This window comes from Eleutherodactylus coqui, chromosome 4, assembly GCF_035609145.1.
Source record: "Eleutherodactylus coqui strain aEleCoq1 chromosome 4, aEleCoq1.hap1, whole genome shotgun sequence".
Taxonomy (NCBI): domain Eukaryota; kingdom Metazoa; phylum Chordata; class Amphibia; order Anura; family Eleutherodactylidae; genus Eleutherodactylus; species Eleutherodactylus coqui.
In genome coordinates, this window is record NC_089840.1 from 52,112,411 (window position 1) to 52,136,186 (window position 23,776).

Genomic DNA, 23,776 nt, shown 5'->3' on the forward strand with positions numbered 1-23,776 from the left:
CCATCATTTCCCTGAAAATTCCCCTTAGCCCTAGAGGAGTAAAGGTAGAAGCAGTCAGGAAATGATGTCAGCTCTTGGGGAATGAACACACCTAGTTCACCTGGGCAGGCAGCTACATACAGCCAGAGCTGCCAGAGAGGGGAGACAGGGTGCAGCACCATGGACAAGGAGGCCTCTTCCCCTTGGGACATGGGGCTCCTCAGGACTTTTGACTCCAAAGAGTTTTGTGGATGGGAGAAAATAGGATCAGGAGGGTTTGGACAAGTCTATAAAGTGAAGCACATCTCCTGGAAGACATGGCTGGCAATCAAGTGTCCTCCCAGCCTGCATGTGGATGAGAAGTAAGTGGCGGAGGCTCATAGTTGCACAGCTGAAGTGGCAGTTAAAGGGTTAACAGTTCTAGTTATTTTGCGCAGGATTATTTGTTGTATCCTTTCCTGTATTTTAGAATGTCTGCGCGAAGTTACCTTGTGTTTACAAACAGTGTAAGGTTCTGTGCAGGAAGCGCAGCTTGGGCAGGGTGTGGAGGCGGCTGCAGCCGGGCTGCAGCTTGAGGGGTGACCTGGAGTTTGGGGTAGTTCAGGTCACTATTAGGAACTTCATGACTATTAATTTTAATTAATGCGAACGGTAACGAGCGATTGTACCGATAACTTCTCCGCTGATGACGATTTGTACAAAATCGCTAAACCTGCGACTGGTTATCGCGGTTGGTTACGTTATTTGTGCGTGTAAGGGTCTTGTTGACCGAAAAGTTTTTTTTGTTTGTTTATGTCTTGAGTGTTTTTTTTTTTTTTTTTTTTTTTTTTAAAGATGTGTACCAAAGCTATACAATATAGCAGAGCTGAGTTTGTCATTTTGGTACAATTCGTCATTAATCGCACAGAAACCCCCATTTCTGTGCATTTTCCATCCCCAGTGATTTTGTGGGAACTGACAGCATTTGTGACACAGATGCAGCAGAGCTGAGTTTGCTATTGAACCTTTTCTGCTGTGTGGTGATGAATTGATAAGTTTCTTCGTCGTTCTTGGAAACGATGAATTTAATGTCGCCTTGAGTTGTGACAAACTCGGCTCTGCTATACGTGCCGAGGAACGTTTGATTAACTCAACCCTGTTGCAGGCAAGATGGGGGTTATATTTTTATCTACCTGTCTCAGGTGGCCAAGGTCAAAACATGTTTGTGCGTGAGAGGCGGCGCTGGAGCTGTCACCGCTCGGCTTCTTACTGCGCTGTTAGGCCTTATTTAGACAGCCGTGTGCTATCGGTATATGCCACAGACCCGTTACAGCCTATGTAGCTATTTGCTGATGGGCTATTATTGTCCATGGAGAGTAGGGCATGTAATGGGGACTATCTGTGAAGGTTGGCGCCGTCTCATGCAAGTTGTGCGCAAGATTTTTGGGTGCAATTTGCATGCAGCCATCTGAATGCGATGTTATTTCCATGCGTATTGTGTGCGCATTTGTGCACCCCCCCCCCCTCTCCATTGACTTCTATGGGGACCTTTTGGTACGCAAATTTGCAGAAAAGTAGAGCATACCGCCCCCCCCCCCCCTCCATTTTCTTTTCCTTTTGCAAGGCCAAAATGCGCGTGCAAAATACAGGAATGTGAATGAACCCATTCAATCAACATGTTCCATTCTCTGTGTGCTGCTCATGTGAAGGAGGCCTTCAACTGACAAAAAATAATTTAAAAAAAAGTAATGTAATACAAAAACATTTATGGTAATTTTTATTACATATTTTCTGAATACTTTAAATAGTTTTTAATAAGATATTTTATACATTCATTGCATATTTTTATATATTCACTATTTATTGCTAACTTTGGAGCGCTGCTAATTCCGAACCATCTGGGAAACGACAGGAACAAGAAACCTCTACTAAATACACGATCATACAGAGGTTTTTTTTACTTTTTTTTTTTTTTTTTTTTTTTTCTGTACCCATCATATTTTATAGATGTTAACATATATAATATATTATAATTACACATTCTGACCAGAGGCTTAATTTGAAGCTTCTGGGCCCCAATGCAAGTGGGTAGGAGCCCTAAGGCTCACGGGCCGGGGTGCAACCGCATCCCCTATAGTCCCCCCCCCCTCATTTCTAGCCTGTCACTGATTATCCTGACACAATGTAAATAAAGCCAGGAGAAGAACCTTAGGGTGGAAATCCTGTGGGTGCGGATTTAATTTTATTTGCAGTGTATTATTAGCGTGTAAAGATGAATATTAAGTAATTAGGCAATCTCTGGGAATCAACATAGATTATTCATGATTGGCCCCGGGCCCTGGGCATGCTGAGACCGGTGGTCCGTGACACACCTGATGATGCATGGATATGTCTTAGAATATATATTTTCCCAGAATTCAATGGTAATTTAGAGCCTGCAAATTTGCAACACAATTAAACACATGGTAAACAGAGCTCGGTGTAGCAGAGCTGAGTTTGTCATTTGCCGCACCTTATTGTTTTCCATAAATCTGTGGCGTTGGCTCGAAATGAACGGGGATATCAAAAATGGCGAGAGCTCGCAGTGGGAGTTGTTTCTGTTCTCTATATTCACACCAGATTTGTCCGATTGCAGGATGGACAGAAGTATTTCATTTCAATTGTGTTAATTGACATAGGCGTTTGTTTGTTTTTTTGTTTTTTTTTTGTATTGAACCGATCTGAGTTCGTAAAATCGGTTCATGTCATTTTTTTGGGCGATTTCTTGTTCAAGAATCACCTATTATTTTATATGGGAGTGTTGGGGGAAAAAATTTGTTTTTCAAGAATTTTACTATTGGAACCGCTTTTTTTTTTTCGTGTGAAAAACTGATGCTTCTATGACCCAATTAAACATAAATGCTTCACGACACAAAGTTTGGCCCTCTTGCGGCGTCATGAAACTGTCCTTTACATCATCGCTCATCCATAATGATGCTGGAAGTGACTGACGTAGTGTGAGTCTTACATTGGTGCCCGGCGTGTAATGGCGGCCGCACATACTGAGGTGATACATAACAAAACCACTGGATAAACGGGTGGCTGGTGATGTATGACACCGAAATACAAGTGATTCATGATTGAGGTCAGAAAGTGGTGACTGGGCATCGGGGCATGGCACGTTGCCACGTTGGCCTTTGAGTGCTGTCCTCCATTGGAGACCTTGCTATAGGCAGCTGATTACTTCTCCTTTAATGCAGTAGTTCAAAGCCACATGTAAAAAAAAAAATCATTTTTTAAAATGTGGCACAGTAACTCTGCCGCAGTGCCAGCCGTAGGTTAGATGGCATCTGACGCAGAATTTTATTTATTTTTTTCCCTATCCACTCTTCCCCAGTCATAGGAAAGCTACAACACATATTGTACTAATAGGTGGTCTACCTGTATCCTGCATGAGCAAAAAGCTGAAATATAGCACTCCGGTACAGCTCAATGATAAATACAGTACTAGAACCAAGCTCATAACAATATAAATACAACACCAGAACCAAGCTCATAACATAAATACAGCCCCAGAGTCAAGCCTGGTACATAAATACAGTAGCAGACCAAATTGATTGTGTTGTAGAGGGGAGATTGGATGACAAAGGCACCTGGGGAAAGTCAGGAGGAGACAGAGCCAGGAGGTGGATGATTCATGTAGCTCTACAAGACGCTGGAGGGAGAAGGCCACACAACTTGGCGGATCTAACGAATGTGATTTGACCCCAGCTTGCATTCTGCTGATGGTTGGTACCCTGTTCAACCACATGGGTTGCACATAGCTAAGGCCGGCCATGCTCTGTGCGAATGTGCTCTTGTTTGCTGATACTCTTATGATAAATGATTATCCCCCCCATAGTAGCTGTGAATGTTCATCTTTTTCTGTAGTTCTCTCCATGAACCAAAGAGCTCTGGATGAACCGAGCTGTGAGCCCTTCCCATGTAGAATGGTCTGCAATGCATGGAGGATGCAGAACATTGTGGATTTCAACGAGCAGATTAAAGGATTTTCCTAAGAAATTTATTGGGGGGATGATCCTGACATGTTAAAAAAAACCATATAGCGGCGGTGCTTACAGATATCTCTAAGAACACCACTATAGAAGACAGAGGAGCACTTGGATACTTAAAAGCGTTGTAAACTATTGATGGCCAATCTTCAGGATAAGTCCTCAAAGGTAGATGGGACCCCCACTGATCAGCTGTTTTCTGGTTTTGGTGCTCTTGAGCACTGAACTGATTTTGGCAGGAAGCAGATGGCTCTGTTCCTACCACAGTGGTCAGGATTGGTATTGCAGGCAAAGTTCCTATTCATTTTAATGATAGTTATGCTTGTAATACCAAGCCTGGTGACTGCAATAGGAACGAACTGTCTGCTTCCTGCAGAAATTTGCTTAGTGCACACGAGCACCGGCCTGGAAAACAGCTGATTGGCGGGGATCCCCGGCGACAGACCTCACTGATCTACTATTAATGACCTATCCTGGAGATAGAACCTCTTTAGTTTACAATTGGACAACTCGATTTGAGGACTATGGGAACATTCATGTATGGGTGCTGGCTCTACATATGAAGGATGGATTATGCCATGTGGCTGTGTAGGCCCCTTCACTTCTGTGTTTTGATGCTGGTTGTGGAGCAGCATACAGGTCCTATCTACACCTTGTCTTACAATCCCCACATCCCTTTATGTCTTTAGTATCATATTTAATAGTTGTTTTTCTCCCTTTGCATCCAGTGGCTTATATTCTCCTGAGTAAACTATTTGAAGATTGGCGAGTGCCCTAAAGCGTTGATTGCTGAGTTCCCCGAAAGGCTTTCATGTGTTTTACGGGAGGAGATGTGTTTTGTAGCAAATTCCAATTTGGGTCGAATTGGCTGCCCTAAAAGAAACTAATACATTGCAACAAATGATCAGCAAATACAAACAATAGTCATTCAGTGCATGGCCACCACCAGGGCTACAAGCAAGAAGTCGCTAGTCGTTTCACTTTAGCTTACCAAAAATAGTCGCTAGTTGATCAAAAGCCGTTTGGGGTAAAGTCACAGCGGTTCGTATTTGAACAACTTGCATGAGATCCCCTCTATGAAGGATTTCTCGGCAAACAACCAATGAACGATCATCGCTCTCTGTAAAAATGTCTCCGTTTCTGAATGTGATCGTTGCTCTGTGTGCAGCTGCCTATATGCTCGTGTGTCTGTTTTCAATGGTTGTCAGTCCTGCATCTGATCAGAGAGCTTCAGGCATGGATCTAGTCAATGGTCCTTTTAGAAGAGGCGAGTTCTTGCCCCGATGTAATGAGAACCGACACTTCATTGTATATTACAAAGGCTGACAGCCGCGGGACAATCAATCACTAGTATGACGATTCTTCCCTATAGGCCAGCTCCACATCTCCCTGGTCACATGGGAAGATGGACCGCCGATCGGCAAGCATTTTATGCTAGCTGATAACTGAAACTGAATGATCAGCCAACGAAGGAGCATTTGCTCTTTCGTTGGCTGATCTTTGGCCCCAACACATGGACAGGTTGTCAAATAAACAAGGTTTGTGTCTGATCAGTCTGTGTACAGGGGCCGTAAAGCTCTGTTCACATTTGTGTTCAGGGTTTCCATTTGCCAGTTCCGTCATGGGAATAGGAATATAGAATCCCACCCGAGAACAGATCTGTCCTTTGGCAACATCCAACGGTGCCGGATAGGCAACAATGACCGTAATGGGAGACTGTCAATACTTCCCAGAGCCCTGATTTACATGACACAGGCGGTGCTGCGTGCTAGATGATGTACAGATTACATTTGTCTTCAGGGAGGATCTGTGTAGAATTGGGTAGCTTTACCATTAGAACGGATGGGTTAAACTGGGTGACAAAATCGGGTTGGAAGTGATTGACCCAATTTTTTAAATAATTGTAAATTGAGACTCCCGACTTCCATTAAAAGCAATGGGAGTAAAACTTGGGTTCTCTAATTTGGTCTCCTTGAACAACAGTGGAGGTGGTAATGGCGGTGGCCCAGTGGTTCGCCCTGCTGTGGTGGGGTCTCAAGTTCAAATCCCCATCAAGGTCAGATTCAAAGCTAGAACTCCCGCACTACAAGGCAGCAGCCCCAACCCACCTGTCCTTTCTGCTCAAAGCTGATATTTTTTGACAATTTTTGCTAAAAATAAAAATAGGATGATCCATTAAGATTTAGCAAAAATTTGCCCAATTTTATCACCCAGCCGATCACAACGAACAACCCTAGTGCCAGCATCACAATAATGATCATCAGGAGGCCATATTGGTTTGGCATCCAGCTTTCCCAGAATCAGAGAAGAGATAAACCAGAAGCGGATAAGATACATACAAGACATTTGTATAAGGGCCCTTGGAGGAGTCTCAGTGCACCCCTTGACTACCTCTGCCATGGCTTGATAAGGGTATAGCATGGTCGCCCATATTACCACGGGCCCTTATTTCTTATTAGTCAGTCCCATATCCCCAGGACCCATCCCGTAATGGAGGTGACGGCTGTCTGGACTTGTTTCCCGTCTGTCCGGATGATGCATGTAGCTCGGAGCACAGAAGGAGGGAGGCTCCACCCCGGCCCCCAAGTCACACCCTGCAAATTTCCTCATTAATCTAATGTTGAAATATTGTGTGCTAATCTGTGATTTAAATGTCCTTATTATGATGTAGATGTGGGTGCCCGAGTATAATCAGACAGGGATGTGACAGCACACCACGAGGGGGTGGGGTTACAGTTTCTTGTAAATTACTTGAGAATTAGAGGGGTTAATCCATCTTGTGTTGCTCTAGGGAAGTCATTGTAGAATGATAGTTCTGCAAGTTTTGGGTATACTTTGTGTTATTGTTCATCACCATCTTCAACTGTCAGTGAATGGGGCGATGATGTTTATGTCCAGAAGTTGAAAATGCTAAACAACCTACTACATCCCATGGCTCAGTGTTACAATTGTACCAAGTGAGCTAAGTACATCGCCGATACATTGTAGCACACGGTCAGTACCAGAGAGAGATCCGTAAACTGTTCCAGTCACAGAGCATTGTCTAGACTGGCTACAACTGTAGCAAACTCTCTGCTGTATTGGATCTATACGGGTTTTCAGTCTTTGGATTACAAGCAGCAGCTGGCAGCATGTACGCAATGATGTGTACTTGCGTACCGCCAATCCCTATGCATTATCTTGGCATGTATGTGCGTGTAATACACACCAAGATAGTGCAGGCTGCGTTTTTTTTTTTCTTTGGCTGCGCAAAATCCGCTGAAAATTATGCCATTTGGGAAACAAAAAAATCTGCATTAGTTGCATGTTCACACTTGGCGGATTTGGTGCGGTTATTGACGTAGATCCGCAGGATCCTTCAGTGTGAAATCTTCTGAAGATGCGATCATCGCTAGTGAATGGAGGTGGAGCTGGCCATGGATCGATGGCCCGCATAAATGGGCTAATCCATTCAGTTTTTACGCATGCAGGTACTGGATGGCGAACTAACTTGTTGTTCGCCGTTCGTTCGTGCATGCCTATAGACTGATCTATACCTGTTTCTCAACCCATGTAATAGGACCGTAAGTAATCGTATTTTAGTAATACTGCTATTCCTGCGCCGCTAATCCCAACCATTGTTCTCATTTAACATTGAATGGAACAATCCAACATGGCGGTAGGCAGTCGAGCCGCATTGCTGTGACATTCTAGCAATGATTTCCATTGAATGTGAAAAAAAAAAAAAGTGTTCCCGTTCATTGACATCATGCTAGTCTGCTGATAAAGCAGACGGGTGGAGATCAGCAGCGCGGGAATGAGCGCTGAATGCAGACGCTATGTGCAGTTTCATTGTATGGCCTTTTGGGGGGATATTCGGATAGACGCTGGAGTCTCGCTGTGGGAAAGGAGTGGATTTGCGCACGTCTTCAGACAACCTTTCAGATGTATATGTGATCACTAAACAATGGCTTGTAGGGAGATGCAGGTGACAAAGGAGGGACCCTCCCAGTAATTGGGAGGGGGTGGGGGTGGAGACCATTGTTTTCAGAGTGGATTCGCACCTGGTGTAGAGGACAAATCCCTGAAGAACTTTACGGGTTACATACAATTTTTTTTTTCCATATCCCGTGGAATTTCATCATAGACTTCAGAATTTTCAGTGTAGAATTTTGCCCTGAAATGCGTGACCATGATTGTGGTGCATTTTCGCTTAGGCCAGATTATCACGCATGTATTTGCACATGCAATAGAACACACTATTTTTCTGCGTATGTGCGCACTAAAGGTCCCCATAGAAGTCAATGGGGGTGTACAAATGTGCGTGCAATAGGCTAGTAGATGTGCGAAACCCTGCGCTGGGAAAAGAACATGTCTGGAACTAATTAGTAGTTTCATTCGATACGTTTGTTTGCTTGCGCAAAAGAACAATAAAATACGTTGATGTACACACAAGTGTCGTTCAATGCGCAAATACGTTGAGTGTGTAACTGCACCGTGTGAAGCCGGCCTTAGGGAACTGTATCAGCAGGGGCCCTGTTGTTACTTCTGCTTAGGGCCCCAGTAGCTTCATGCGGCCAGGAACATGCAGACTTCCAGTAATGGAACGGCGTGTAATCTTCCTGGTTTCCGCCCGTCGTTTCCTACTAAGAGATCAAATGACCATCACAGAACTATCGGTGCCACCCACTGGCATAACTATAGGGGATGCGGTTGCACCCGGGCCCTGGAGCCTTGGGGGGCCCATAAGGCCTCTCTTCTCCATATAGGGTGGCCAGTACTATGAATAAAGCATTATAGTTGGGGGCCCCGTTACAGGTTTTGCATTGGGGCCCAGGAGCTTCAAGTTATGCCTCTGCATTAAGGGGTTAAGAGAAGTTGGAGGGGCTCCAAGATAGACTTTTGCATCCAGGCCCGTGAGCCTTTAGCTACACCCCTGGACTGCCCCCTATTACAATACTGGATGTTCTTGAGCATTTATCTCTGGGCAGGGGCTTGTAGCGGGAGGTCCTGTAAGGGTCTGTGTACCCCCTATTTAATTGGAGAATGTCTAGTCTATGGCTGCTATTATAGGTGAAGCCCATTAATGGTGCTTATGTAATAGCGCTCTAATTGGAATGATTCTTTGGGACCCTAACATCAAATCCAAACCTTCCATGCGAACAGATGGCGAGGAGATGATTGATGTCTCCCAGTACAGCCAACCTGAGTTGCCGTTCAGGAGTCTAAGAAAGCTGGATGACACGTTGTAATGGCAGCTGTGCTAGGAAAATTGAACACTTACTCCTAGGGGTTCTTCACAGAATACCACTGATTGCTGGGGGTTCCTGCAGCTGGGCATCATGTGATCACCGTAATATTAGTGGACCCTTTTTACAAAGCGTATCCATCCACATAAAAACCATATCAACCTTTTGCAACAATTTTTTTTTTCTAAATTGCCCCAAAGCTTCAAAAATTGAGCAGCTTTGCAAAAGTTTTGAATCAAAGTGTCCTATTTTTTATTTGTTGTGCCTACAGCTACGCTACCTTATGTGTCTCCATGGCTAGAAACAAACCTGTGTAGTCCAATATTGCAGTCCTACCTCTTACTAACTTACCAAATGTATGTCAGGGAGAAGCAGCGTACAGGCGGATGGTGATATGACTGCAAGACTTGACTACACAGGACTTGCTTGTAGTCTGTTACCATGGTGACCTATACATCTACACAGGAGCTGTAGACACACAAGGGTAAATGATCTTTAATCGGTACCATTTGCAAAGTTAATCTGAAAACATGGAGAAAGTGTTTGGGTGGATCACAAAATTACCTTTTGTTTCTGCCCTACCTGCCTGATGAATATTTAAAGAGCTGTGGGCTTTGGAGATGGTTGTAGATACGCCTATGGGAACATAGCCCAAGATATGTAGCTGGCATATATACTGCAACAACAATAAGTGATTTACACTTAGTCTGGCCCTGCTGTAATTAAAAGGATACTAAACGTAATCTTTAACTTCTGTATTTCATTTTGCATGGTTGTAGGTTTTTCAGTTTGAGAGGTGGAAGATACAGTATAGCTCAGTGAAAGCTTGGAGAGGAAACAAAAATCCCCAAAAATGTATGTAATGACTTGTTTACTGTGCAAATCTGATCTCTGGCGTCTTGTTTTCACCCCCCCTAGAGAACGTATCGAGCTTGTTGAAGAGGCCAAGAAGATGGAGATGGCCAAATTCCGTTGCATCTTACCGGTCTATGGGATCTGCAGTGACCCAGTTGGTCTTGTCATGGAATATATGGAGACTGGATCTCTGGAGAAGCTCCTGGTTTCTGAACGCCTACCATGGGACCTGAGGTTTAGGATTATTCATGAGACGGCGGTGGGGATGAACTTCCTTCATTGCATGAACCCTCCTCTTCTTCATCTTGACCTAAAGCCAGCGAATATCCTGCTTGATGGACACTACCATGTTAAGGTATGGGTCTGTTATACCATGCACATGTTAGAGGTTTTCAAAAACTGGATGAAATGGGGCCCTAAGAAATAACAAAACAAGGGCCCCCTCATTGTGGTGGCATATTTCAGCTTAGATCAGTGGGAGACATGGCTTTTTACCTCCTTTCTAAGTTCCTCCCACCTTATTCTGCTAACAGTGCTGCAAAGGAGCTCTGCAGGGGCGGAACTATGAGAAGTGCAGAAATTGGTGTCGCAACTGGATTATGGTGCCTGATTGGACCCAAAGTCTGCTCTGTTGCCTAAAAAGACACTACTATAAGTAGTACATAATAGGTGAGGGAGCTCCTGGACATATTGCAAAATTTCTAGTGGGAAGGTGGTTAGGGTCAACTTGAATTGTGAACTCTTATTAGTGGACTTGATAGCAATGACTGAGATGTCCACTCTGGCACATATGCCAAGCTGTCACTGCTAAGACCAAATGTGAACTTCAAGAGAATGTATGTATTCTTACATCCCCTCTATGAGTTACTTAAAGGGGATGTCTGCTTTACATATGGGAGTAGGTTTAAGCCCATCCTCTTTAACCGGGGTAAGGAGCCACTACAAAATTCCTTAGTTTGGAGTAAGAAAATGGGATATAGTGATTATCGGTAAACAACCCAGAAAGATGGGTATCAGAATTACATTTCCAGGAACAATGGCTACCCAACTCCGGGCATATGTTCAACCTTCACTAGGACAGCACCATTCAAGTTAGTAGTCAATATTGAACTTCTAGATTGGGGGCCTTTTGTTTTTTTTTAAAGGCTTTTATGGTAACTATGTCCTGGCCACAGTTATGTCTTACAAGTGGATCAGTATGATAGGAATGCTCTCTAGGGCTGTAAAATTATCATTCTTTATTATAAGCACTTCCTGAGTCTCCACAAGTGGTGAGGTTCATGTCTGTCAGCTTCTCTGAGGTTTTGAGCCATCACCCTCATCATGTCCCCAGACAGTTGTCTGTTTTGTCTAGTACTTGACATATTTCAGCATACACCATAATATTCATACCTAGATGCATATTAACTATGGCATTAGGGGCAATTGGCCTAAAATGCGTTCTTGATGGGTGTTGCCTTCAACCTTCTACAAGTCTTGATGGTTCTTCTACCCTGCAATAGAGAAGTTATGTTGGCATTCATGGTTGTGGAGGATAAAGGTACCTTTACACTGATCAACTATTGTTCAGATAGTCTCTCAAAAAAGTCATTGATAGTTGTTCGATTGGTTTTACACAGAGCAATGATTGTTCATTGGTTGTTTGGTGGGATATCCTTCTTAGAGGGGATCTCCATGCAGGTCATTCAAATATGAACAACCGTGTTTTCTTTCCTTTTAATCAGCCAGTGACTATTTTTGGTAAGCTGAAACGAACCGCCTAGCATCTTATCGCTCATCACCGTATTGGTGGCCATGTTTGTACTGAACGACTATCCTTTCGAGCTATTTGGCAGATGGCCATGCCATGAAATGGTACTTTTAAGGGAAGTGTCAACCACTTTTGCACACAATTGTGCTCAGCAAACTGGCTGTCAGCCTACGCTCCACCACTTAAACATACCTTTTACACTGGGTGATTATTTCCTGACTAATCACTGGAAATGGCAAATTTGGGTGATAGCCATCCCATGTACACATGGCCACCAACGGGGCACTGAGCGAGAAATTGCTCACTTGTCGGAGTAGCTTGCCTTTTTCTTTTTCTCTTGCCTAAAAACCAAGCATCTATCGGCCAGTGTAAGCAGTTGGTTGTTAATCTATGAATGATTGCCTGTCCCTGGAGGTGGGTGGCTGGAAGAGATCTCCGACTCCATCCTCTGAACTACTATTGCTCTTGTATGACAGCCTGAAGGTCATCCTGTGTGAACATGTGACTTCAGAAGAATGATTGATAAGGATGGACAACCACGTGTTGGAAGCATAGGGTTATTAACCCCTTGAGTAGCTCATATCTTAAAGGAGTTGTCGAAGGTTAGAAGAACTTGGCTGCTCTCTTCCAGAAACAGCAGCACACCTGGTTAAATCTGGTATTGCAGCCCTATTGAAGTGATTGGGGTTTAGTGGCAAAGCCAGACACAATCTGTGGACTGGTGTGGCACAGTTCTTGGAAGAAAGCAGCCATGTTTTGTAATCCTTGGCAACGGTCCCCATCTTATTTTTTTCTTTCTATATGACTAATCTTGCCTCATTGATGCTGCGTAGGCTTTTCTAGGGGGTCAAGATGAGTTTATCTTGGAACTAAGCAAACTTCTTCTTACTGTGATAAAACCTGTTCCTGCAAGTTGCCTTTGTACACTCAGCCCACATACATCCATAACGGCCTCTAACCTTCATAGCCAACAGCCGCTCCGATTGGCCTCAGTTTTCTTTACAAGATTTTTTTTTTCTCTTTAAGGAAACTTATTTTTCTGGTAAAGCAACTTGCAAAAATAACAAATAGAGCAGAGACTAAGGATGTTACCTGGAATTTAGGTAGAAGTTAATATAATTTTATCTTTTTAGTCTTTTGATGGCCATTTTGGTTTATCGCAGATATCAGATTTTGGACTTGCCAAATGGAACGGCTTGTCTAATTCCCATGAACTGAGCTTGGACGGTATCTGTGGGACCATCGCCTACCTCCCACCTGAGCGGTTCAAGGAGAAGAACAGAAGCTTTGACACCAAGCATGATGTATACAGGTGGGTACACCTAGCAATTGATCTTGATGCTTTCTGCATGCTTTAGAATGCCATCATGTAGTTATTACACCACGTTCATATTACAGCAGCAGCTATATGAAAGTGCTTTCTAAAAAACGTTCCAGGTATTATAGTGGAATGTCAAAAGTTTTGATCGCTGGGTTCTGGTTACTATGCCAGGCTTGGTATTACAGGCATTGACGTGAATGGGAACTGGGCTTGCAATACCAAACGGGGCCACTGCAGTAAGGACAGCGCTGTCTACTTCCTGTAAAAATCAGCTCGGTGTGGGAGCACGAAGCCCAGCTCACAGCTGATTGGTGGGGGTCCCAGGCAGCAGACTGGGGGCAGTCCTTGCAGGCTTCAGTGATGGCAGTTATTGAAATATCCACACATGAAACCTAGTGAAGAGTTCCATCACATTTTAGTTGTTTCCATATACCGAAAGCAGCGGTTTAAGTGATAAGCAGGCAGAACTCTGCTTTTTTTAACTTATTTATTTTTTAACCCCCTTGTCATCCCTTCTCTGTTACATGAAGTGGTAGGTAGTAGATCATGTAAAATCAGTCAGGTTGTGGGGGCGCTTATATCATCAGCTGGTTTATAAAAAAATGCCAAAAAAAAAAAATAAAAAAAAAATGTAATTTAGTGATCACTTATAGTCATGTGATACTTTGGATGTGATAGACTTCTAGACGTGTAATCATGGTTTTCTTCTTTCTCTAGTTTTGCAATTGTTGTTTGGGGAATTCTCACCCAGCAGAAGCCCTTTGCAGGTAAGACATCGGACTTATGAGCAAAGTGGGTCTAAAAGCCCCCATATGCATTAGTGTTCTTTGTTATTGTTGTACTATAATAAATTAGAAAAAAAATCTGTTCATATCCCAGAACAGCGCCACTCATACCTAGTGGTTGTGTGTGGTATTGCAGGAGGCTGTAGAACTTTTTTGTTTTTTACAGATTTATTTTTATTTTATAATTTTTTTTTTTTTTATAGCTTTGATTTACATTAAAATTGGGATACCTCTTTATACCAAATAGGGATATCTTTCTAAGAGCCCTTTTAGACAGACTGATTGTCATTTTTGAATGATCCAGTGATAATCAGCCCATGTAAACAGGTAGTCCTTCATCTATAAACGACTGCCTCCTTACTGTGAATAGAGGAGACCTGAAAGTGATTATGGCCACGCTCCACCTCCATTCACTGAAAGCAGAGGACTGATGATCGTCCCATGTATAAGGGTTCTCTGCAATCGGTCATCCCATCTAATAGACAAGAGGATCAGGAAATGGGACCATCTAAACAAAAGTTTTTATTTTGCAGACTTCATTTGCATTCATGGCCTTGATGTTTTTGTTTTTTAAATCCCCAATGACTCTCACCCTGAACCAGTTGTGCAGAGCGACACCCTGTATGGAGTCAGCACTTTTCCCCGAGGTTGTCCTGCTACAAGCTGAGGCACATCCTTCTTCCTGGCTCTGCAGGATCTTTAAGTGTTGTGCGTGGGCAGGAAGATGTTTGACAGGCCATGATAATTTGTGGAAAACTTTTGTGACACTAGATTTTTAAAAAATTTTTTTTTGCACTTTATTCAATTCTAGATGAGAAAAACATTCTGCACATTATGGTAAAAGTAGGAGGCGGTCTGCGCCCTGACCTATCGCAGATACCGAGGGCTCGACCCCAGCAATGTGATGAGATGATCAAACTGATGCAGCAATGCTGGCAGGACAAACCCATCAAACGACCTACATTTCAAGGTAAGTGACACTGGTGTTGGGATAGTAAGTGAGTGTTCTCCTGCAGGACTATAGTTAGTGGTTGCCTTCTCAAGACAACCCTGTAACATGTAATTCATTAGGTCAAAGAGATTATTAAGACGGGCTCCTCGCTTGGGACTCTTTTAGCTTAGTAGGCCTCCTTTGAGTAATAAAGACTGGATCTTGCTTTGGAGGATCAGACCCATTCATCTGAATAGGTGACATGTAAGGCCGCCTGCAGACGGGCGGAAATTCCGCGGCGGGATTTCCCGCGGAATTTCAGCCCCTGGAAGCTGCCATAGGATTGCGTTAACAAACGCAATCCTATGCAGACGACCGCGTGAAATCTCGCGCGGCAAACAAATCGCGGCATGCTCTATTTTTGTGCGGGGCTCACCGGCCACCGGCTCCGCTCTGCGCCGGCTGCCTGGCAGCCAGCACACGAAAGAGACGGGGCCGCGGGAGCAGGTGAGTGTCTGCAGGCGGCCTAATACTCCATTTCTCCTGTAGTGGCTGCTATAGTAGAATTGTACGGCTGACTGCTTCCTCTGGCGGTACGTTGATTATGGAGGTTTCCAAGGCCTTCCAGCTGATCATTGGGTCAGTTTTAATTTGACAATGGGTTGTGTGGATGAGGAAACCTCGTATTATCACATATTCAATGGGTATACTACCATTGCTGTAGAGAATGGCAGCACTTGCATACGGTGTCAATTGGCCATACAGGAGTGCTACCCTGTGTTCTCTAGCCCATGGCTCTCCACTTATTGTTAAAGTGCAAGTCACATCATATACAGGCAATTGCAGGCTATCTGGGCATGTTCAAAGTTTTGCAACAACTATAAAGCCGCAGGTTGGAGAAAGCTATATATCTAGTCTGCACATTATAGGATGTGTTCAATGGGCGCATGTCATTCCGTACCAGTGAAGTGATTTATCATTAATGACCAAGAAGGGTGGATCAAATGTGAAATCTTATGAAGCTGCAGTTCCCTTTTCATCCTACAAGCCTGCATGTTTTATGGGCCCCCCATGTCCCTGCCATTCAGTTTGTGTCCTTCTGATGATGTCATAGGCTAGAATTATTTTCAATTTTATCTTGCCCTCTACACTTTTGTATAAAGTGGGTGGGGTTTAGCAGGAGGGTGTGGCTATCCGCAGCCTGACAGATTTGATGGAATTTGCACCAGAAACAAGTGTTTTCTTGAGCACAGACTGTTCAAGATGGCCAAACTTCGGCCGTACCTAGATATTTGAGATTACATTGTCTACACATCCATTTTTTTCTGTTTCTATATACTTAAAAAAACAAATGTTGCCGGTCGGCATCTAGAAGGACGTGCATAAATGGAAGCTGTCAGATGGAACATCCTGTCCAAACTGCAGGCATGATCTTATAGAGCAGGAGGAGCCGAGCGGACTGATATATAGTTTATGGGGAAAGATTCAGTATAACTTGTATTGTATTCATATATATCTCTGCTCATTCTGAGCTACATAGTCCAATGGGCGGAGCTGTCAGTGATTGGCAGCTTCTGTGTATGTCTGTACACTGATAGCTCCGCCCATTGGACCGTGTAGCGCAGAGATATATATGAATACAATACAAGTTATACTGCATCTTTCCCTATAGACCTACATATTAGTCTGCTCGACTCCTTCTTCACATGTTTGAGCTGACTGACTCCCTTTTAAGTTGACTTCCAGAGTTGAACAAAAGTTTTTAATCAGTACAACTGTAGTTCTTGCTGGATGTGGCTGCACCATTAGTGTTGTTTTTTAGCTTTTTTTTTCTCAACCATGAGAAGTTGAAGTCTGAACTTTTGTATCTGATTCTCACACTCAGGAATGTGAGCGATCCACAACTACAAGTCCTGACAGAACGCCTCTTCTACATTAGGAATGTCCATGTTGCAATAGTTAAAGTTTTTTTTAATACACAACGCATTTTGAAAGCCTTGCTGATCAACCAGGCTGAAAGGTTGTTTTCTGTACTGCAGTTACACTCCGCTAAGGAGCCTTCAAAATCACTTCTCTTTGTACGTACAAAGGTCCTACGCAGAACTTAGTGCGTCCGTCTACAGACTGCAGAGAAATCCTATGCAGCCTGGACTTTCCCCAAGGCAATGGGTAGGAGGAAGAGAATAACGCATGACGCAAAATTAGGGAGGCTTTATATGGGCCAATTAGCGGACGAAAAATTACTCAAATTAATTAATTTTTTTCACCAATAGTTGTCCCATGTGAACATGGGACCCAATCGGGTACTGAGTGAGAAATTGCCCATTAGCCGCTGGTTGCCTCATTTGAACTCCCTGAAAGCAGTGACTATTGAGCGGCTTCTCACTCTATGTAAACAGGCAGTCGTTCATCTTTAAACGACTGCCTGTTCACAGTGAATGGAGGCGGCGGTCAGAAAAGATCTCCGGTGTGCTCCACCTTCATCCACTGAACAATTTTGGGTCCTGTGTAAAAGCACACTAGGAATAGTTGTTGAGGCGACGGTCAAGAACTTGTGCATCTGACAGTTGTCCCATGCAATGTAACCCTTAGACTATGTACAGGTTTGTTTGTAGACTCTTAAAGTGGATGTAGTAGAGTAATAAGATGGTTGTAAAAGTATACACACCCTTTAAAGTTGACAGTCACCTGATTCTCAGCAAAGGCCACTGCAGTCTGTTAATTATTCCCATACTATTAGATCAAATATACGGATGCCCACATTCTCCCTCAACCTCATATGACTGGCATGCATCCTATATAAGGAACTTAATAACCATTATAGTAATTTCCTCTTTTCTGCTAGAAATCACCTCCGACACAGAGTTGTTGTGTACAAAACATGAAGATGAGGCCATTTCAGTGACGGGTCATGAGTCGTTGGCCCAAGAAACTGCAGACCCCAAAGAACAGGTATGTGACTTATGCAGTTGTGTGATTTATAGTTTTTGCACACTTGCCAACCATCCCTTTTTTCATGGGACTCTCGTGTGAAGTGGACTTCAGCCGGGTGGGGCAAATATGCTTTAAAACGGGCTTTTCTCTGAGGTTCTGTGGGCAAGACTTAAAATGTCTTGTAAATGGGGATTAAAATATTGGGAGGTAGGGTTCTCGAGCGTAGTGTATTTTCCTATTGGCTGGACAGGTCGATTTTACTATCCGTTGCTCCTTGTCTAGCAAGACACTGACCTTTTTAATGATCTTCGAGGCTTAAAATAAACAAAAAAAACCTCTACGAGTGATCACCAGTGTTAGACTGGGGTGCCTTGGGCCCACCGTACAACTAAGCAAGACAAGAGGCCTAGGATATGGGGCTAGTGGCCGCCCTCCCAATGTACTTAGATATAATTTCAACTGGTCTATGCATCTATTAGATAAACTAGCCACTATATTATATCGATGTGTAAACTGGTTGATATGCTGCCTATCTGCTTATGACCATTCCCATCCATGGATTATCACAACTAGATTATGTCCTCGTTATAAGGGTCTACACTTGCTGATATCTAGCTCTGTAAAATGCCTTGATTGCTCTTGCATTACTGATCAGTGGATATAAATTATTTTTTTGTCTTTTTTTTTTTTTTTTCTACTTAAGGATTTGGCCAACCAGTCGGAACATAAGGAACATCCCACATATGATAAAGACTACAGTCTCTCTGAGCTTCTCTCCCAACTGGATTCTGGGATTTCACAGACTATAGAAGGACCAGAGAGCTTCTGTCATAGTGCTTCTGAACCGGAGCTGGCCCCTTGTGACAAGCGTCTCTCTGGAATCTCATCTGTTGACTCCGCTTTCTCCTCCAGAGGCTCCCTCAACTTTTCCTTCGAAAGAGATGGTTCAGTAGAAGGTAGGTTGGCTTAAGATAAGGACATAGTAATAACATCCAAGTAGTGATGACAATAAAAATGTTGGCCATGTATTTAAAGGACAGCTCCAATCTGGACACCCCTTGTGCATACCCATCTTTATGAGCCAGGGTAGAGGGCAACTGCAAAAGGTTGTGCCTTTTCTGGCGGACTGAACATGGCCATGTGTTACATGAGCATGGTCCCCCATTAATTTGAATGTCATCTAATACTGGATCAATACTGCAGGGAAACTGAGCAACTGCATAGGTTGGAGAAACTAGACCTGTGAAGCTCAGTTGATCACTGGAACAGTCTCATTTTTTTAAGGGAATTTCCAACTCAGGCTTGAAGGGTCCTCCGACGATAAGTGGGGATTATCCAGCAATCGTCTCTATTCTGTGTCAAAACCTGAGAGAAAATGTTCTTGCAGTGCCATCATGGAAGAAATCTAAGGAGTTTTACAAGATTACAAAAACATGGCTGCTTCCTTCAAAAACCAACACCACTGTTGTCCACAGGTTGTGTTTGGTATTACAGCTCACCCCATATATATCAGTGGAGGTGAGCTGCAATACCAGACACAACCTGTGCACAGGTGTGGTTCTGTTTCTGGAAGAAAGCAACAATGTTTATCTAATCCTGTACAACCCCTTTAAACATTACCTGTTAAAATACATGATTTGTAAAATTTATAAGTAGAAACTCTCATCTGATGCAAAATTTGTTTATGTTCTCCAAATGCAGACCTCAGTACCACCGAGATACAGAAAAAAAAGCTGATTGATGCCATTGTGACTGGAGACAATGCCAAGCTTCTGAAGATTCTCCAGCCCCAAGATGTTGAGTTGGTCTTGGAAGGGAGGTCCAGCCTCCTACATTTGGCAGTCGAGGTAGGACAAGAGGAGTGTGCCAAGATGCTTCTTCTCTACAATGCCAGCCCCAACATGACCAACGTGAAGGGTTCCACTCCACTCCATATTGCTGCTGAAAAAAAATGGAAAGCTATTGTGGAACTACTTCTTTCAAAGAAGATCAACATCAATGCCAAGGATGAAGACCACTTCACAGCACTTCACTTTGCTGCTCAACATGGAGATGAGGTTATAACTAGAATGCTTTTGGAGAAAAATGCCTCTTTGAGTGAGGTTGACAGTAAAGGCCGAACACCTCTTCATATTGCTTGCCAACATGGTCAAGAGAGTATTGTACGACTTTTCCTCCGGCGAGGTGCAGACATTAATGTCCAAGGACTGGAGAACTGGGTGTCCTTACACTATGCTGCTTGGCAGGGCCATTTAAATATTGTGAAACTTCTAGCTAAGCAATGTAAGGCCAATATGAACTGCCAGACCTCTGATGGAAGAACGCCATTGCATCTAGCCGCACAAAGGGGACATTACCGAGTGGCTCGGATCCTGGTGGAACTCGGTTGTGACGTGAACATTCCAAACATGCAGTTGAAGACCCCTTTACACATTGCTGCTGAGACAGGTCACGCCAGCACAGCTCGACTTCTCATCCACCATGGTGCCGACATCCGTGCCGTTACCGTAGAGGGCTACACAGCCCTAGACCTGGCCGGTCACTGCCAGCATTATTCTGTTGTTAAGCTTTTGATGGATGCAAGACCAGACCTCGCTTGTGAGGAATCCATCCTATTTGTGGAAAATGTATGACATGAAATTGTAGGGTTGAGGAACATCTCTCTCAACAGGAGGACCATTTCTTTTCTCCAGCAACTTTCAGTCATTTTTTTCCAGTCTGGAATCCATTGTAAAATTGATTTAAGACCAATCATGATACGTCTGTGTCTTGCTTAATACAATGTCCTGTTTTGGGGGTGGACTTTGTTTCTTGGAAACATTTCTACATTTTTCAGTTATAACTGGATTGTGAAGACCTGGACTATTTTGTTGTGGTCAATGTCCCTCAAAAAATGTAATCTGTAGACCAAATGCAACACTTGTATGGTCAATGATCACGGTCTGGACCCAACATGGTCTTCAAAAATCCTTGAGTGATAGGTCGAAAGTCAGAAGTCCGCTACCCGTACATGTTGATCTACGTTACTTGTGTCAATGTTCCTATGTATGAGTGTGGGTATATGGCTAATTTCAATTCATGAGGATGACATGGACGCTGTCTTTTCATTAATAATCAGTTCCGACATCTGCACTGGAAGTGTTTTTACATATTTGGGTTGTATATGTCATTATGCAGATTTTCCAGTTGTGTGGGGTTTTTCTATTAATCAATATTGGGCAGGGGTAGACCATTACCAATACGCTTAGGGACCAAATGCGTTAAGCAAAGTCATGCTCTGACACAGCTATATGGGTGATGGCACCCAAGGTTGCTTGAGGGACTACATGCTGGAAAAAAAATGTAGGGCATACCTTTCATATCCTTATGGATTATCCCACCTCCCAAATTTTTTGGGTTATATGGTCTGTCAGTCCAGTGTTGATACAGTGGAGTTGCCCATGTAATATTGATATCTATTCAAATTTTTAGTTTGTGTTGTATTGGGGAGCCATGATATCACATCCATGTCTATGGACTTGTAGACTCATTTTCTGTGATTAATTCCCATTAAAGGGGAGGTTCCAAGATAAAAACCCTTACCCACATACTCCTCTGTAAGATTGGCTCCCGCTCTGGTGAATCCGTTGCGTCTCTCCCAGCTGATTGTTGGATTAAGAGTAACCAAACCTAATGATGCGTTCACACATTGCTGATTTGCTGCAGATTTGGGTGCAAATATGCAACAGATTTCACCATTTTCATTTGAATTCAAATTGAAGGGGTAAAATCTGGTGCAGATCTGAAGACCACAAGACCGGCACAGTGTGAACGCACCCTATTTCAGCTTCTGATTGCACCAGCTTCATTTTAAAAGCGGATGTCTTCATAGGAGAACCCCTTAAATGATACTGGAATTTTATTTTTTTTCTTTTATATCGGCTTAACTGAACGATGGACGAGAAGCACACGATTCTTGTTTGGCGTTCAATTTCGCTCGTTTGAACGATTTTCTGATTGATAATCTTCCTGTGTAAATGCAGCTTAAGTTATGATGCTTATAATTTAGGTGACGTGGAGTCCCTGGTGGCTGTGTCAACTAATCCACCCTCCTCGTTTACTCTGGGGTTCACTGACAGTCGACGCGCGCACTGTAAGCTTGACTCCTTTCGGAAGGCTTTGAAGAGTCAAGCTTCTGTGCACACGTTAACTTTGCTGGCAGAAAAGTAGACCGGTTGAGCATGAAAATAGGCTCCCTGGACTCCATGGCACCCCAACTAAAAGCATCATTGCTTAATTGATGACAAGTTCCCATTAATGCTTTTGTTGGGTAGAATGGTGGGAAAAGTAGTACATTTACCTTTCGTAAGACTGCACTTGTCCAAAGTCAAAGGGGTTGTCCAGGATTAGAAAGCCAAATTTCAGAAGCGGCACTACATCTGTCCACAGGTCGTGTCCTGGACGATATTGCAGCTCAGCCATATTAATTTGAGTTGAGCTAATCTGTAATACCAAACACAACCTTCTTCTCTCTGGACCTCGTATTATTCTCAACACACGTTCCCTCTTCATGTCCTCTTCTGCGCTCAATGTCTCACTTTTGTCCTCCCGTCCCCAGTTGATGGTCATCTACCAGCAGCAGTCCCATTTTCCTTGTCTACCTCTGACACTTTTTTTCCACCATGTTCTAAGGGCCCTTTTACACGGGCCAAGAATTCGTTCATGTTCCTGCGATCAGCGAGAATCTGAATGATTCATTATCGTTCTGTGCAAATACATGCACAGCTGAGCGACAAACAATAAATTTGTTCAGTTTTTATGCGTGAAGAAACTTAATTCCGAACGACAGATGGACCCGTATGAACAGGCAGTCATTCACTTATGAATGACTGCCTGTTTACTGTGATTGGAGGCGGGAGGGACGAAACAATCCCCAATCACTCAGTGATGATCGCTGGGATGACCTGTTGGGCATCTGTGCCCCAACAAATAGTCCTATGTAAAAAAACAAAAACGCTATGCCTGTGTCCCTAGCAGTTACACCCCTGCCTGCTAACTTTCCTGTTGCAGCAATAGTTAAAGGATGGCAATGGGCAGCCTGCTCTGCTGTGCCAGGTTCACACCCTTTTACCAAATTATAGATTAAGACCTCGCCTAGAACGGTGTCTCATGCCTCATACATTGCAGCTGATTTGGGAGAACACGTGTCTGTTTGCTATTGCAAATCCACTTTAGGTTTGATTTCCACATATGTTATTTTTTTACTGCCTTTGTATATACGACTGTATTTTAAATACACAGACGCTACGAATATACTGTGTATATCATGTTTAACCCATCCTTGGCATGTAACCCGTATGTACCTCTTTCTATGACAGAACCGTGCCGTGGACTGGATGAGTTGTGTATGTTTTAGTACACTTACGGATTTTATCATCTTTTCTACATTGTATTATAGTACTTTTTTTATAAATAAACTATTTTACTACCGTGGATACAAAATGCTCTCCTGCTTTGTCATATCTGTCCCTGGGAAAGATCAACAAGTGTATATGGCCATCAGTACACTGCGACTAGGGTTATCGCCCAATGTTCTTAGGCTGGATTCAGACGAACGTATATTGGCTTGGTTTTCACGCCAGTTGATATACGGCGTCTCTCTCTGCAGGGGGGGGGGGAGCCTGGAAGAGCCAGGAGCAGTGCTCTGAGCTCCTGCCCCCTCTCTGCCTCCTATCCGCCCCTCTGCACTATTTGCAATAGGGAGAGGCGGGGCGGGGCGAATTCATGGAACTTAGCCCCGCCCCCGTCCCACCTCCTTTCATTGCAAATAGTGCAGAGGGGCGGAGAGGGGACGGGAGCTCAGTTCCTGCTCCTGGCTCTTCCATCCCCCCCCCCCCCCCCCTGCAAATGAGGACATTGTATATCGGCTGGGCGTGAGAACCGAGCCGATATACGGACGTCTGAATCCTCCCTTAGACTGACAAATCTACAGATAACGGAGAAT

At 43.6% G+C, this 23,776-nt stretch overlaps 1 protein-coding gene across 1 annotated transcript; it reads left to right on the plus strand.

The window, feature by feature from the left end:
• The first annotated feature begins 97 nt into the window (after positions 1 to 97).
• On the plus strand, positions 98 to 23,274 carry RIPK4 (receptor interacting serine/threonine kinase 4). Its single transcript, XM_066599415.1, has 8 exons — positions 98 to 341; positions 10,136 to 10,427; positions 12,986 to 13,134; positions 13,861 to 13,910; positions 14,740 to 14,898; positions 17,705 to 17,811; positions 18,497 to 18,749; positions 19,495 to 23,274. Exons 1-8 carry the CDS (start codon positions 160 to 162, stop codon positions 20,424 to 20,426), a joined length of 2,124 nt encoding a protein of 707 aa, XP_066455512.1. The 5' UTR covers positions 98 to 159; the 3' UTR covers positions 20,427 to 23,274.
• Positions 23,275 to 23,776: the final 502 nt, after the last annotated feature.